Source organism: Herpailurus yagouaroundi, unplaced genomic scaffold, assembly GCF_014898765.1.
Source record: "Herpailurus yagouaroundi ecotype Mexico unplaced genomic scaffold, PumYag 163, whole genome shotgun sequence".
Classification (NCBI taxonomy): Eukaryota; Metazoa; Chordata; class Mammalia; order Carnivora; family Felidae; genus Herpailurus; species Herpailurus yagouaroundi.
In genome coordinates this window covers 60,993,026-61,007,460 of record NW_024412404.1, presented here as the reverse complement: position 1 = coordinate 61,007,460, position 14,435 = coordinate 60,993,026, and the positions used below count along the sequence as shown (strand labels likewise).

General features: G+C 54.4%; 1 protein-coding gene across 2 annotated transcripts in view; it reads left to right on the top strand.

The window, feature by feature from the left end:
- The window catches only part of CTBP2 (C-terminal binding protein 2), a 146,505-nt gene that overhangs the window by 100,386 nt on the left and 31,684 nt on the right, over positions 1-14,435 (top strand). The window contains exon 1 of one of the 2 annotated variants that reach the window (XM_040486718.1): positions 9,359-11,189. The exons of the other annotated variant lie outside the window; for it this stretch is intronic. Within the exon in view, the coding sequence (XP_040342652.1) occupies positions 9,536-11,189 (1,654 nt within the window). The 5' untranslated portion in view covers positions 9,359-9,535. Of the gene's footprint in view, positions 1-9,358; positions 11,190-14,435 lie in introns of those variants that run through there. 2 annotated transcript variants of the gene reach the window in all.

The window sequence follows — 14,435 nt, the reverse complement described above, 5'->3', positions numbered from 1 at the left end:
TGGAATCTGAGCCTCACCCCTGCACAGAACCTTCCCTACCTGCCTTCCCAGGCCCAGCCCGTTCCTCCTGGAAACCTGAGGGTCTCTGTCCTCCTGAACTTCAACGTCCCGTGGCCACTCCTAGCCACTCTGCCCTCTGGGGTTCCGAGTTGAAGCCAAGGGAAGACCGGGTGGAAGGCAGAATCTGACTCAGGCCGCGTCTTCCCGTCACCCCCACCCCCGCCACGGGATGTTTGTTCGAGATGGAAGCACAGTGCAGAGTATGGCTTTGCTTCTCACCAGCCAGTCTTTGGGACTCCATCCAAATCAGTTGGAATAATGGCCTTTCAAGCTGACTTAGAAGCCAGATTTTAATTTTTCTTTTTAAAGGAACCGTTCTATTTTGATATTGATAATTTGTTCTCCGCTCTTGCCGATGCCTGGTCTCAATCCCAGAGTGCTGTTGTGTCAGGGTTAGTATGGAGTAGGGGCTGATAACAGGGACTGGTCAGAGCTGGGCTGCAACAGCAGTCTCATCTTTTCTGATGGATAGTTCCAGTCTTGGTTTCCCCCTCCGTTAAGTTTGCTGCCGGCATAACTGATACATCGCATTTGTGAGTTGGACCGTCGGAGTTTCAGTATGTTACATCTAGACGCAGCTGGTGTGATTTTCCCCAGAGATTTGTTGGTCAGAGAAGAGGGCTTACTGTCTCTCGGCATCACCAAAGTAACCCAGGAAAGCGTTTTGCGGAAAGCATTTTCTGGGTTTGTAGAAGTGTAATAGACCAGAATGGCTCTGCCGATGACATTTTGTCGGAACATCTCATTGTGGGTTACGGTAGAATAAATCACCAAACGCCATCCTCCCCTGCGGCTATGGAGAATGTCATTTGACAAAAGTAGATATTTCATTTTACTTTATTTTGTTCAAATGTCTCACGCACGTGGAAAAATGGTCCCAGTGATCGCATCCGTTGAGCTGTGATTAGTGCCCTCCTCATACCATAACTCAGGAGTGGACTTTCCCCCTTCCTCTGCATGTCAAGAAGAAATGACGTGAACCTCCCTTTGAATAAACAGCCCTGTTTGACATTGCTTACCTCTAGGATGTCCTCACGAGCAGAGGTAAAAAGTGAGAAGGTAGGTTCGTTGAATGGATACTGGGAAAATAGAGACCAACTGACACCTGTTAAATACAGGAGTAATTACAAATTCTGGTAATTTTTTAATTAAAAAAAAATTTTTTTTAATGTTTATTTTTCATGTCTTTTGCCCATTTCTTCACGGATTATTTGGGTTTGGGGTGTGGAGTTTGTTTAAAAAAAATTTTTTTTACATTTATTTATTTATTTTTGAGAGACAGAGCACAAGTGCGGGATGGGCACCCCAAGTGTTGACTTTGTTTAATGTTTACTTTTGAGAGAGAGAGAGAGAGAGAGAGAGAGGCAGAGCACAAGCGGGGGATGGGCAGAGAGAAGGAGACAGAATCCAAAGCAGGCTCCAGGCTCTGAGCTGTCAGCGCAGAGCCCGACATGGGGCTCAAACTCACGAACTGTGAGATCATGACCTACACCAAAGTCAGACGCTTAACTGACTGAGCCACCCAGGCACCCCTGCCTTTTTCGGTCTTTAAAGCGTATGTAGCACTTTCTACAGAAACAGCATCGAAGCTGGCCATCTCTAGGTAGACCACAATCATTTCTAATAAATACCCGTAAACAACCCCAAAATGTGGATTTTAAAAGGGGGATTTATAATGTTGCTGTACATTATAATTGTATGTTTGGATTGGGCAATTATGCATGTTTCCAGTAATTATGTGATTAGCGATAATTACGTTAGCTGTGTAAATATACAATAGTCAACTAGACTCGACTTTAAACTCCAAAAGCATAAATGAACGTGTTACTACCATGTGCTCATGTAAAGGAAGGGAGCGAGGTCAAGTTGAAGCTTTATGGAAGTTATTTGCAAGGGATAAAAATCCACATTTCCCCTTTATCTGGTGTGGTTTTTAGATAAACTCCTCCCCCGGGGTGCCTCTTGTCAACTAGGGGCTGGGCTCGTAGAATTGCCCACACTCAGGCCCTCGCTTTCTGCAGGTGGGAATCGGGTTAAACGTTGTATTTCTCTGTTCTCCTCCTCTATAAGATACAGACATCAGCTTCTCTCTGAACTTGTCTGTGTGCGGAAGGGGCTCTGACTGCAGCTGGCAGATGTCCTTTAACTCCCTGTGTGTCTAACAGCAGCGTGTCCGGTCCGCTCGTATCCACCGGTGCTTTGGGGGTGTGGCGCATTTGGCCGGTGGCTGGTGTTTTAGCGGCCGCCCCACCCCAGTGGATTTTTGCTCTTGCTCCAGACAGACCCCTGTCTGTGTCCCTGTTGATGATCAAACCTCCTAAGTGCCCTGGAGCCACCTGGCTTATCTTCCCAACCTGCTTGGATTTGAGTGCCTTTCCTTGGGTCACCGCGCCTTTAGGAAAGGCTGTCTGCTTTCAGGCTCAGTAAACCCCTCCCAGGAACCAGGGTTCCGACGGACCCAGGCCCAGTCTCCTTCCAACAGAGTAGGTCCAAGGACAGCAGAACAGGCCTGGCTGTGAAGAAGCGGAGAGCTCAGCCCACAGTGCCCCCCACAGATTCGGAGGATGTCCCTGGGCCTGGGTAGGTCCCAACACCGCTCAGTGTCCTTACAGGCATTTGCGGGGACGATGGCACCAGAACCCCAGAATAGACTTTGGTGCCAGCTTTTTGTGCTGCGACTTCTTTTTCAGGACCTACAGGTGATATGCTGTGAGATGAGACCCTTGTTTCTGATCAACTCATACTCAGTTCACCAAACCACGATGTTAGGAGCATCCTGACGTTAATGGGACTCGTGCTCTAACAAAGCTCAGGGTTTGGGGCATGCTGTCTGCCTCCAGAGAGGCCTTCGGTGCCCCTCTGGGTCCAGGCAAGAACTTGGCTCAGCACCACCAGCCGAGCTGTGAGGTACCGGGAGGGGATGTCTTCCGGGAACCCATGTGCGTGCACCTGGTCACAGTGGTCTCCCTCTTTTGTCTTGTAACTTGCTCCTCGGGGGGCTGGGCCATCCATGGGCTTGTTTCCCATGTCCTGCTGGGAGAGAGGTGTGTGCCAAGAGAATCCTTCCCATTCACACCCCGGAATGGGTGAAACAGCTTCTCGAAGCAGGGTGGATCGTCGGTCTTTACACCTGCAAGGTCTTGGCAGCCCACCTTCCGACTGCCCCCGGGCACAGCCGGCTGAGCCAATGCAGAGTGTTGCCAGGCAGCGTCAGATAGCGGGCGGCAGGTCCTCTGCGCTCTTAGCTTGGTGCCTCCGCGCGCAGACCGTTGCAGGTGAGCGCCTATGCTTTGGCCTGGGCGTGGGTTCGGAGGTCCTCCCGGTGACCCTGTACGCCTGTCAGCTTTCCCCATCGCACAGGACGTGCCTTGAGGGCAAGGACTGGCTGTCCATGGAGTCCTGTTGTCCTGTACAGTCACACCCATCTGGTCCCTTCACAGCCTATGTGTTGAAGGAACAGGCACATGGTGGAGAAAAGGACATGTCGGAGGGACAGGGCTCCATCACCTTGAGTGAGAAAACCAAGGGCTGTCTCTGCCAATTGATGCATCCCCTGGATTGCTTTGGTAGTGTACTCCCCTTATAGGGTAGATTTCTTTGGATTTGGAGACCAAAAGACCTCGAGTGAACCAAAGAAGTTTCCTGGAGGTGCGGGTTACTTGAGCTGGACCCTGATGGATGCACATGACTGGGGCATCTCAAAGCCAAGAGGAAGGAATTCTGGAATATTGGGAACCCAATACAGATTAAGTCACATAAAATACAGAGTGTGATGGAGTGAGGGGTGGCACCGTTGAGGTGGGTTAGGGGGTTACCTGAGATGCTAAGATTTTGTGGGATTTTTGCTCTTATCGGAGGTTTTTACAGAGAGGAAAGAAGAAAGTGGTTTTTGTTCTAGCACCTGCTGAAGGCAAATCCTGTGCGGGTCAGCTTTCCTGGTAGATTTTTGTCCTGTGGCTTGCCCCGGCCTGCATCCCAGCCCAGGGCTCCAGCTCCTACTTAGTTTCAAAACCTGCCCTAAAAGAGGAATGGACTTTTACCCCCATCACAAGAGGCAGTCAAAGCTAATTTTCATAATACAGCTGTTAGTAAGTTTCATAATCTAGGGACACCCGAGTGGCTCAGTCTGTTGAGAGTCTGACTCTTGATTTTAGCTCAGGTCATGATCTCACCGTTCGTGGGTTCGAGCCCAGCCTGCTTGAGATTCTCTCTCTCCCCGCCTCCCCCTCCCTCCCTCAAATAAACTTTTTTTTTTTAAAAGAGTTTTATAGGCTAGTTAAGAAATCAAGTCCTGAGCAATGTGCAAGCCTTTGTTTTCATTTAAAATGGCTAAGTCTTGGGACACCTGGGTGGCTCAGTTGGTTGAGCGTCCGACTTCCGCTCAGGTCATGATCTTGAGGTTTGAGAGCTCGAGCCCCGTGTCGGGCTCTGTGCTGACAGCTCAGAGCCTGGAGCCTGCTTCGGATTCTGTGTCTCCCTCTCCTTGCCCCTTGCCTGCTCTAGCCCTTTCCGTCTCTGTCTCTCTCTCTCTCTCTCTCTCTCTCTCTCTCTCAAATAAACCATTTTAAAAAATTAAACAATGATAAACGGCTAAGTCTAGAGTTCCTTGAAGGCTGGGACTGTTTACATGGCAGCTCATCTCGGAAGGGTAGGTTTGGTTACACAGCCCCGTTTCAGGTCTGGGGTTTTCTTCCGAGGGCATTCAGTGCTGTGTCAATCCCCTGATGACTGAAATGCTGTCTGGCCATTCTCGTTTTCTCTTTGCATTCATGAGAATGTACATACAAGCTGCCTTGAAACTCTTATTTCCTATGTCACCAGTGCACTTGGGTCCCCCGCCCCCTGCGATTGAGATCAGCCAAGGAAGTTATTTTGGTAGGGGCCCTGCGGGAACAGAAGGGACAGAAAACTTTTCTAAAGGCAGGAAGCTGTTTTTAAACATAAATCCTAAAACACTTGACAGAAACAAACAACCAACACAGCCTGTACACATTCAAAAGTAGGAAGCAGGATGTCCTAAGCCCATCTTTGGCCCTGTTTCTGCGGGAAAATAGTGCGTAACCCACCGACCTCTGCCGTGTCCCCCAGGAGATGCCGCCCGTGGAAAGCAGAGGCGTGGGCGCTGCCGTGGCTTCCGTCCTGGGACCCAGCAGGCACAGGGGAGCATCTCTGGGGGCTCCGGTTTCTACCTTCGCTTGTGGAGCTGCCGTGATCTTGAGAGCCCCAAGGGCTGGAGGGGGACCAAGAGATGGAAGGCTGGCCAGAAATGCTGCACAGCTCAGCCTGGCTGCCTCCTGAGAAGGAGCAAGCATTTATTTATCTTAACTTTCAGAAGATGGCTTTTTCCCTTGGTGCAATTTTCCGTAGCGAAACTCTTTGCAGGACTGAAGGGTTAAGTCTGGGGGACTCCTTATCCTCTCAGAAATTGGGCCCATCGCACTCTATTTCGTAAACGTGAGCTTTGCAGAAAAGCGGCTCTCTTGAAGAGGCTGCAGCACACTTGAGAAAAACCTGCTAGAGCGTTTGGGAAAGCGTGAGTCAAGTTACAGGTGTTTTCACCTAACACAGGAAAACATCTGTCCTAATATTTGGCGGCTTGTGGAGCCGGGGCTGCGTGAGTTTGGGTGGCTTCCAAGTGGGCTGAGTTGGACGAGGATGGAAAGGAGACCCGGGCCTCCTCATTCCCGTGTGGAGGGGGAGGCGCCCACCCTGGAGCCTCCCCCCTACCCACCGACCCCCCCAACCCTGCCTCTGGCATTACACTTGGCCCTCCTTCTCAGAAATCCGTTACTGGTTTCATAGGAGCTGTCGGGTGCACATTCTTCTAGACGGTCCTGCTTCAGTCAGAGAACTTGAACCTTAAACGAGGTATTTGTAAGCCGGGTGAGCAGGTGCGCCCCAGGGGTGGCACGCTCACCTGTGAAGCGATGTGTCCGTACCAGGAGCGGAGCCCTCCAGGCCAGCACCACACACTGTTAACGTTTTCTTCGTGACAAGACGGCAAGGAAAGGAAATGGCACGATGGACTGACTAATCCTGAGGCTTGAGGTGGTTTTATACCTTCCACTAACAGAGCGGGGGGCCCCGGCTCCAACAGCAGCCCAGTGCTCCCCACGCTGAGGGGCGGGAACAGCCCAAGTTCAGGAAGTTCCTTTCTGATACTCTAGCACTTAATTTTGTAGGTGACCTCTTCAGTACCTGGGGGTTCTGGAAAATCGTAAGCAAAATGGCGGAATTACTGTGCTAACGAGGTTTCCTGTTTCGGGCGGCAGCGGAGCAGAGCGACCCGAGGTCAGCGCAGGGAATTCTAGAAAGCGGAGCGTTTGCTCTGCGTATGATCTGCGTCCCACGCCCTGTGGCCACCCCCAGGACAGGGCCCCTGGCTCCATCCCCAGTGACTGGGATGTGACATAATCATAGCTGCTTCTAGAGTCGCCCGGGGCCAGAGCACCTGGAACGGGGCCTGGTGCAGACATTGACCAACGTGGACGTCCTCTAAGAAGGAAACGGTAGGAGGAACGTGACGCCAGAGAGGCCTTGTTTCTGGTCACCTCTGCTCTTCCCGTCTTGCCCGGCCAGCCGGCGGAAGTGTTGACGATGGGGCAGAGTCCCCACCCCTCCCCCTTTTGGCCACAAAACCCAAGAACGGAAGGGGAAGGTGACCAGGTAGACGTGGGCCGGGGCTTCTCGGGGGTGTCTGGCCCATGTCCTCCGTCAGGCTGAGGTGTGACCTACCTGATAGACGTGCCGGCTTGTGTCCTGTGCTCTGTCTGAGAAGGGTCCCGGGTGTCACGCCCCAGCCTCCGCAGCCCTGAGCGGTGAGAACCTGCCCACGGTGGGCCTGCCCAGCTTGCCAGCCCAGCCGTGCCGGGAAGTGATCTGCTGTAACCAGATAGCGCTGTTTCCATTTGGTTGTGGGCTCCAGACCGCCCTCCCGTCCGTTTGGACGTGTCTTCTAAGCGGACACATCCCGGGGCTGCTGGGGAGGCGTGTAAAATACTGTGTTGCGTGTGGCCAGGCCTGTTTCCTCGTTGCCTGCCCAGCCAGGCCTTTCAGCCCACGGGCACCAACGTGCCAGCAGAGGAATGACCGACCTTGGCACCAGCAGGCTGCTTTTATACGCGGAAACCCTACGTTCGGCAGTGTGGCTTGTTAATTTTTTTTTTTTTTTGTTCCCCCACGCGTCCCAGGAGGGGATCGCGGGGGAAGATTTGGGTCTCCTCCTGCCAGCATATGTTTCCGGATACCTTGAGGCTTTGTTGGTGTTTTGGGGGGTCAGAAGTGGTAACAGACTGGGTTCCTGGGCTCCGTCCTTGGCACGGATTCTCAACAGTCCGCGGGTGGCCACAGAGCTCTGGAGGAACAGTGCTGTTATAAACAGCCCGTCCCCACGTTTGGTATGCCCGTGTGCACCGGGACACAAGGAGATGGGATAGAGCCCTGCTCCCTTAAACTGTCTCGCATTGCCACGCACCCCCAGTTCAAAGTAGGATTTGCACCTACTTTGCTCTCTCGCGGTAAATTTTCGGTATTTCTCATTCCAAAAAAAAAATTTTTTTTTTTTTTTTTTTTTTTTTTTTAACAACCGGTGTTTTTCGTAAGTGAAAAATCGAATCTGACGTAGACGTGGGTGAAGACAGCAGTCCGGTTTAACGGCTGCAGACGCGCACAGTGTCTCGTCTGTAAAGGTTCTCAACGGCACGCCGCCTTTGCAGCATCATGATCACGAGCTTTTGCTTTTGTGGTGGGTTCGGTGTCATGGGCTCCCGTGGTCAGAGGAGGGGAACCTGTAGCTTGGCTCCGTGTTGTTTCTCTGGGACCCTTCTCTCTCTTTAAAGAAATGGTTGAGGGGCGCCTGGGTGGCGCAGTCGGTTAGGCGTCCGACTTCAGCCAGGTCACGATCTCGCGGTTCGTGAGTTCGAGCCCCGCGTCAGGCTCTGGGCTGATGGCTCGGAGCCTGGAGCCTGTTTCTGATTCTGTGTCTCCCTCTCTCTGCCCCTCCCCCGTTCATGCTCTGTCTCTCTCTGTCCCAAAAATAAATAAAAAATGTTGGGAAAAAAAAATTAAAAAAAAAAAAAGAAATGGTTGAATGCTCAGAGGTGGGCCGTTCCTTATTGAAATTAAGTAACTGTTGTCCTTTGTGTTATTGCGCCTGAAGTCCCTCTGGGCCATGTAAGGATCTTAATCCGTGGGACTATGCAGAAGCCTCCCCAACATCGAAGCTCGCCGAGCCTGCTGGAAGAACGCTTTCCCTGCGAACAGATATGAAGGAAGGCACCCCTAAGTTGCAGAAGCTTCCCGGTTTTGCTTCCTAATGTCAGGGCTTAGTCGTTGACCTCTGTGGCAGTCTTAAATTTTCTTTTCTTAATGTTTGTTTATTTTTGAGAGAGAGAGAGAGTGGGGGAGGGGCAGAGAGAGGGAGAGACACAGAATCCGAAGCAGGCTCCAGGCTGTCAGCACAGAGCCCGGCGCGGGGCTCAAACTCAAGAACCGTGAGATCACAACCTGAGCCAAAGTCAGAGGCTTAACTGACTGAGCCACCCAGGTGCCCTTCTGTTGTAGTCCTTAAGATGGTAAATTCTAGATCACACACCGCAGGTGTTTATTTGTTTGTCCCTGGCAGGATGGAGGGTTTGGTGTTTTATGATAATAAGGCAAAGAATGCATTTGGAGTTGAGCAGCAGAACTCGTGTGATTGGTAACCCCGGAGTCCTCTCAGAGCCAGATTTCACTATCGGCGGGGCATCGGGCTGCAGGCCTGGCCCATTTCTCAGGGTACCTCGTGTTCTAGAATTGTGCATGAGATTGTTTTTTTCCCCTTTTTATCCTGCCTGCCTGTTCACATTTAATTTGTTCTTAGCCGTGTGCAATGGATTAACATTTCATCAGGTTGGATTAAGATTGAATTGACATTAAAGCAGTCTTTTCCTACTTTCCTTCTGTCACTTTTAGGCGATCCGAGGCGGGGGGTGTGGGGGTGCTCATCCCAAAAGTGCCCTGGTGAGGACGAAGGAGATAAGCCAGGGCTTCAGTGTGAAAATAATTCCCAGTCGTGGGTCGGGAGGCCTGGCTGGAGCCCTCAGCCCTCCTCCTCCGTCTAACGAGATGTCACATGGAACAAAAGCTTTAGGGGTTTTATTTAGCTCCTAATCCCCACGCTGAGAGAGCCGAGGTCCATGTGAGCTCGCCCGCCGGGAGGAAGGGGGGCCGGCGAGCTGGGCGCAGCCTCGTCCCCGGGACTCTGGTGCTGCAGCTGGGGAGTGAGGCGAAGTTACCGTGAGTGTTGTGTTTTGCCTACTAAGGTTTCGGAGGATTAATAATTTAGGCCGTACTTTGAAACGGAAAACCCCCAGTTGGTCTTTCCTGCCGTCCGGGAAGGGTTCGGATGCAGCAGGCCGGCTGTGATGTGTGTCACTGAAGATTCGTAGAGACCGGCCGCCTCCCCCGCCTCGGCCGCCGCCGTCCCTCCTTCCCGATGCCGGTCCCCAGCCGGCAGGTCCCCATCGGCCGATCCCAGAGCTGGGATGCTGCCGGGTGGTACGAGGGCCCCTGGGAGGTGGCCGAGGCCCCGGCGAGGAGCAGCTCCGTGGCGGACGGCGGCACGGCGGGACCGTGGTACGAGCCCCAGGGCGCAGGCGAGCCCTTCCTCTACCGGGAGGCCTTCTTCAACTCTGTGGCTGGCAGCAAGAGCCCCGTCGCCGACTTCGCCTTTTACGACAGCAGACAGGCGCTGATGTCTGGCCGGGGCGCCCTGCTGCCGCGGGATTACTACGGCGACGCGGCCGCCCGGGTGCCCAAGGAGGCTCGCCACCTGCGGGACCCGGGACTCAGCCGGTCGCTGCCTGGTTACGGCGTGACGGGCGGCAGGCTGACATGGGATCAGGTGCAAGGCCGGGTCCCCGCCCTGCAGGATGCCGGGCACCTGTACCGGGACCCCGCGGGTAAAGGGGTGGCTCAGGGGCAGCGGACGCAGAGCCGGGCCCCGTCGCCCACTCACTGTGCGGGGGAGCTGCTCGATGGCAGGTTCTCGGCCCAGGCCCCCGCCTACCCCGCCAGCCAGATCTACAACGACGTCGCCGAGAGGCCTGTGGATTCCGCCCTCTCCAGGCAGGCGGCCCCCACCTGCCTGGTCGTGGACCCCAGCACGGCCGCGGCGCCGGACGGCGGCCCAGGGGTGGCCCCGGGAGCCCTGAACCGAGGCTACGGGCCTGCCCGGGAAAGCGTCTCTGGGCTGGTTTACGAGAACTGCGAGGCGGTCCTGCCATCCTTCCAGGGCCCCGGCGGCAGGAGGAGCACGCTCCCTGAGTTCCTGGCCCTCCTGCGGGCCGAGGGGGTGGCGGAGGCCACCCTGGTGGCCCTGCTGCAGCAGGGCTTTGACTCTCCGGCCGTCCTGGCCACCATGGAGGACGCGGACATCAAGTGCGTCGCGCCCAACTTGGGCCAGGCCCGTGTGCTGAGCCGCCTGGCCGCCGGCTGCAGGACCGAGATGCATCTGCGGAGGCAGGGCCGGGTGGGCCCCCTCCCCCGGGTGCGCTCCAGCAGCTTCAGCCACCGAAGCGAGCTCCACGGGGACTTGTCTTCTGTGGGCGCCGCGGCCTCGCAGCCCCAGCCCATGGGTCCCCTGCAGGCGGCATCCCCCCGAGCAGGAGACCCGGCCCGCCGCCCCTCCAGCGCGCCATCATCCCAGCACCTCCTGGAGACGGCGGCCACCTACTCTGCCCCCGGGGTGGGCGCCCAAGCGCCCCCCTTCCCCTCCAACTCTGGGTACGGCTCACCCACCCCCTGCGCCCTGACAGCACGGCCGGGCCCCACGTGCCCCCCACAGGCCGGGGTGGCCTTAACTTACCCGGGCCCGACCCCTCCCCTTCACCCAGGCCCCAGAACGGCCTACTCCACGGCATACACGGTGCCCATGGAGCTGCTCAAGAGGGAACGCACTGGGGCCGCGTCTCCCCTGCCCACCCCCCGTGGCAGCCCCCAGCTCTTGCGGAAGCCCGGTGTCCCCGTGGAACCGTCCACCCTGCCGCCAGCCGGCCAGAGCCTCCACACGCCTCACTCGCCCTACCAGAAGGTGGCCCGGCGGACGGGCGCCCCCATCATCGTCTCCACCATGCTCGCTCCAGAACCAAGTAATGAACCCACCCCTGCCCTTCCTCGTGGGACGGTGAGGGGACGGTGCGGGCAGAGGTTGAGCACAGGACGGTGGGGCCTCACGCTCTTACTGCTCTCTTGCCACGCCTGGAGAGACCAGCCCCTGCGCCCTCATGCCCACACACACTCCGGGGTGAGGCAGCTGGCCACAGCTAGCCAGTTGACACAGGTTCGCTTGGGTGACGCGGGTTTGCCTTCAGGCGGACCCCCTGGGACAGCACCCTCCTGTGTCTCCAGTTCAGGTTGCTTAGGGAACTTGCCTTTATGGTGATGACCCACAACGGTGTATCTGGGAGAAACCCAGGCTTCATTCAGGACAGAATGAAACCGTTGGCCCATGGGAGGGGGGTGTGTGTGACATTTTCTCCAGTTCACCTTCAGCGGCTTTGGAGAAGGCAGGGGTGTTTATGGTGTTTATCCAGTGCCTCCTGTAAATCGTTGATCATTCATTTGCCATTAGAAGTATGTTCTAGCATGGAACCCCGCCCCCCCAGCCCTGACGTGTCTCTATACAGCGTCAGAGGTGGGACTGTCACCCACCATAGAGCTAAAATCTGGTGTGCTGCCAGATTTGTGTGTTAAAGCGAGATGACGAACGAAATCCCTGAGAACTCGCTGTTTCAAAAACAGACTTAATCTCCTTGGAATACAGTTGGTTGGGAATTCTGTTGACTTGTAGGGAACAATATATTTTCAAGTTGAGGAATGAGAGAACCATCCTAGGTGGTTGTCTTCAAAGCAGGAGACAAGTATAATTTATTACGTGTGTTTCCTTGGGCATTGTGGGTAAGATTCCGGGTGCACGTCCCCCGAACAACGCTTTACTTTGAACTGTAAAATCCTTGCTGCTAATTCAAGCTGTACATCCGTTTTCTTTCTTCCTTCTTGCCTCCCCAGTTTAGAAAACTAAACCCCTTTTAAATGAATTTTTGTTTTCTGAATAACTAGAATGCTCGGGTGGAGGGACTTGTGTGAAAATAGGATGTGCCTTTTTGGAAATAACCCCTTCGAGAGCTGTGGGAGCCTGATCTTGAAACCCTGAGGTAGCTCATCCATCTTGTGCGCGTAGCTGGTGACCTAGTGGCTACCAGGGGACTGAAATGGCTACTTTGCTTTTTCGGATCCACCCGCATTCGTAGTGTCTTTCTTCTTTCCGAAAGGGGACTGAGCAATTGGAGTTTTCTGTTGTCTCGCACCATAGATTCTGGTTTTGTCTTGTGTGTGGGTTTTTTTTTGTTTGTTTGTTTGTTTGAAGTTTGATCATACAATGTATTTGACTTACGGTTTTTTTTTTTTTTTTTTTTAAGATCAACGTACAACGGGAGGGAAGTCAGATGCACACACCAAGAGCGTGTGCACCTCCTCCTTCCCAAACATTCTTTCTTTGCAACCAACTAATTTGCATGGCGATGACATTTGTTGCTCCAGTAATTCCATCTGATAATGGCCGGGCTTGCAAAGCGGATCTGAAAACATATTCCTTAATTATGTGTTGCTAAGCAACGAGAGGGTTTGGTCATAATCACAGAAAGATTATCTCCTCATTGAAGTCCTGGAAAGGTTTTGCTGAAGGAGGACCTGTAAAATTGCCTTATTTTCTCCTTTTTTTTTTTTTTCCTGTTTGTTTTGCACCGCCTTCTCACGAAAACATTCCCCGTTATTTGGGTCCGGGGTAAGGGATATTATTTAAGTTGTTTGGAGTCTGATTGTTAACACACGGCTTTGCAGACCAAAGGATATTGATTTTTGTTTCATTTGCGTGGCAGTGAGCCAGTGCCAAGGAAGCCTGAAGTAGGAAGTCTGCCAGCAAATAAATTTCTCTGTCGGATGGTCTAGCCCGTAGCAGCCGTCTTCCTCCGCGTCCCTTCTCGTACATGCAGTGTGTCTTTATAACCCTCCCCTGAAAGCGGCGTGTCGGGGACCCGGGGGTAGGAGCTCGCAGCCTGCAGAAGTGGCATTTGGGGTGGCAGGCTTCATAGAATCGACAACCGGCTTTCGATCGGTTGGAACCTACAGTCGAGCTCCCGGCAGCCCTTTCCCCCCCCCCTCCGCGAGGGGAACATTTACGTTGAAGGGAAGCAGCACAGACCTCAAGTCTGGAAACCCGCGGTCCCCGCTTGCCTGCTGAGCTGGGCGATGGCCATCTTCAAATCTAGCTCTGGCCGCCGTGGTCACTTGCGACACGGCCAGCAGGAGTAGTAAATCTTCATCTTGGTCTTCACCTAACTCCAAAGGTTTCCGGGTGATCTGGAGGAGCAGGGAAGGCCAGGAAGGGGGACTGTCTTCTGTCTCTTTGGAGAGGGAATCTGTAGGTTTCCAGTGGGTTGCGTGTTAGGGCTTCAGTGCCTGGTTTCCTTTTTATGGGCTTTGGATGTGGGGACACCTACTTGCTTTTCTTAGTCCATGAACTACCTGCTTCATCTCGGCCGGCTTTGTGGGTATAAATACCAGGCTGCTTGCTAGTCCGTGGCAGTTCAGGGTGACCGGACGAGGAGGGACCCCCGTGCAGCCCGCCCTTCCCACGTGACCCGGGATTAGGGGGCTTGCACATCAGACCTGCGTGAGCGTCAGCCCCCGGTGCACCTGCTGTGGCTCACGCGCTGACCTGGTTGACTGTGTGGCACAAGCTGCGGAACCTTCCGGCGGTGGCTGCAACCCGGCGGTGCCCCCTCCCCCACATCACGTGGTGTCAACTGAGCCCTTTCTGTGACAGTGCAGCAGGGCGCCTCCTGTAAACAGCGGCACTGCAGCCATCTTCAGAATCTGTCTTCCCCGGACACGACAGAGCACACAGCCTGCGAGGGCTCGCCCAGAGCACACCCAGCGCTCATGGTTGCAGATGAGAAATGCAGCAGGGCTTGCTCTTTCTGGGGCTTGTCTGTTTCCTTCCAGGCTTTTTTCTGCATGCAGCTGGATTCATTAAGCGTTGTGACCCCCAGCTGGTAGCGGGGGCCGCTGCCCCGAGGACCTTTCAGGACCCATCCAAGGTCCGTTTCCACCGGGGCTGTGGGGAGATGGGTGGTTGTCCCCACGTTCTCCGCCATCAGAGCTGGTCACGCGTGTGGCGTTGTTGGATGTGGCACTGATGTGTGTGTACCTGGCCTGCTGGGTAGGAAGCTGGCCCCCCCCCCCCCCACAACCAGGGGAAAACCCCAGTCTCAACAGAATCAGAGGATTGGGCCATGCACACCTGGTGATTCCTTCCCCGTCCTTGGTTTTTGTGG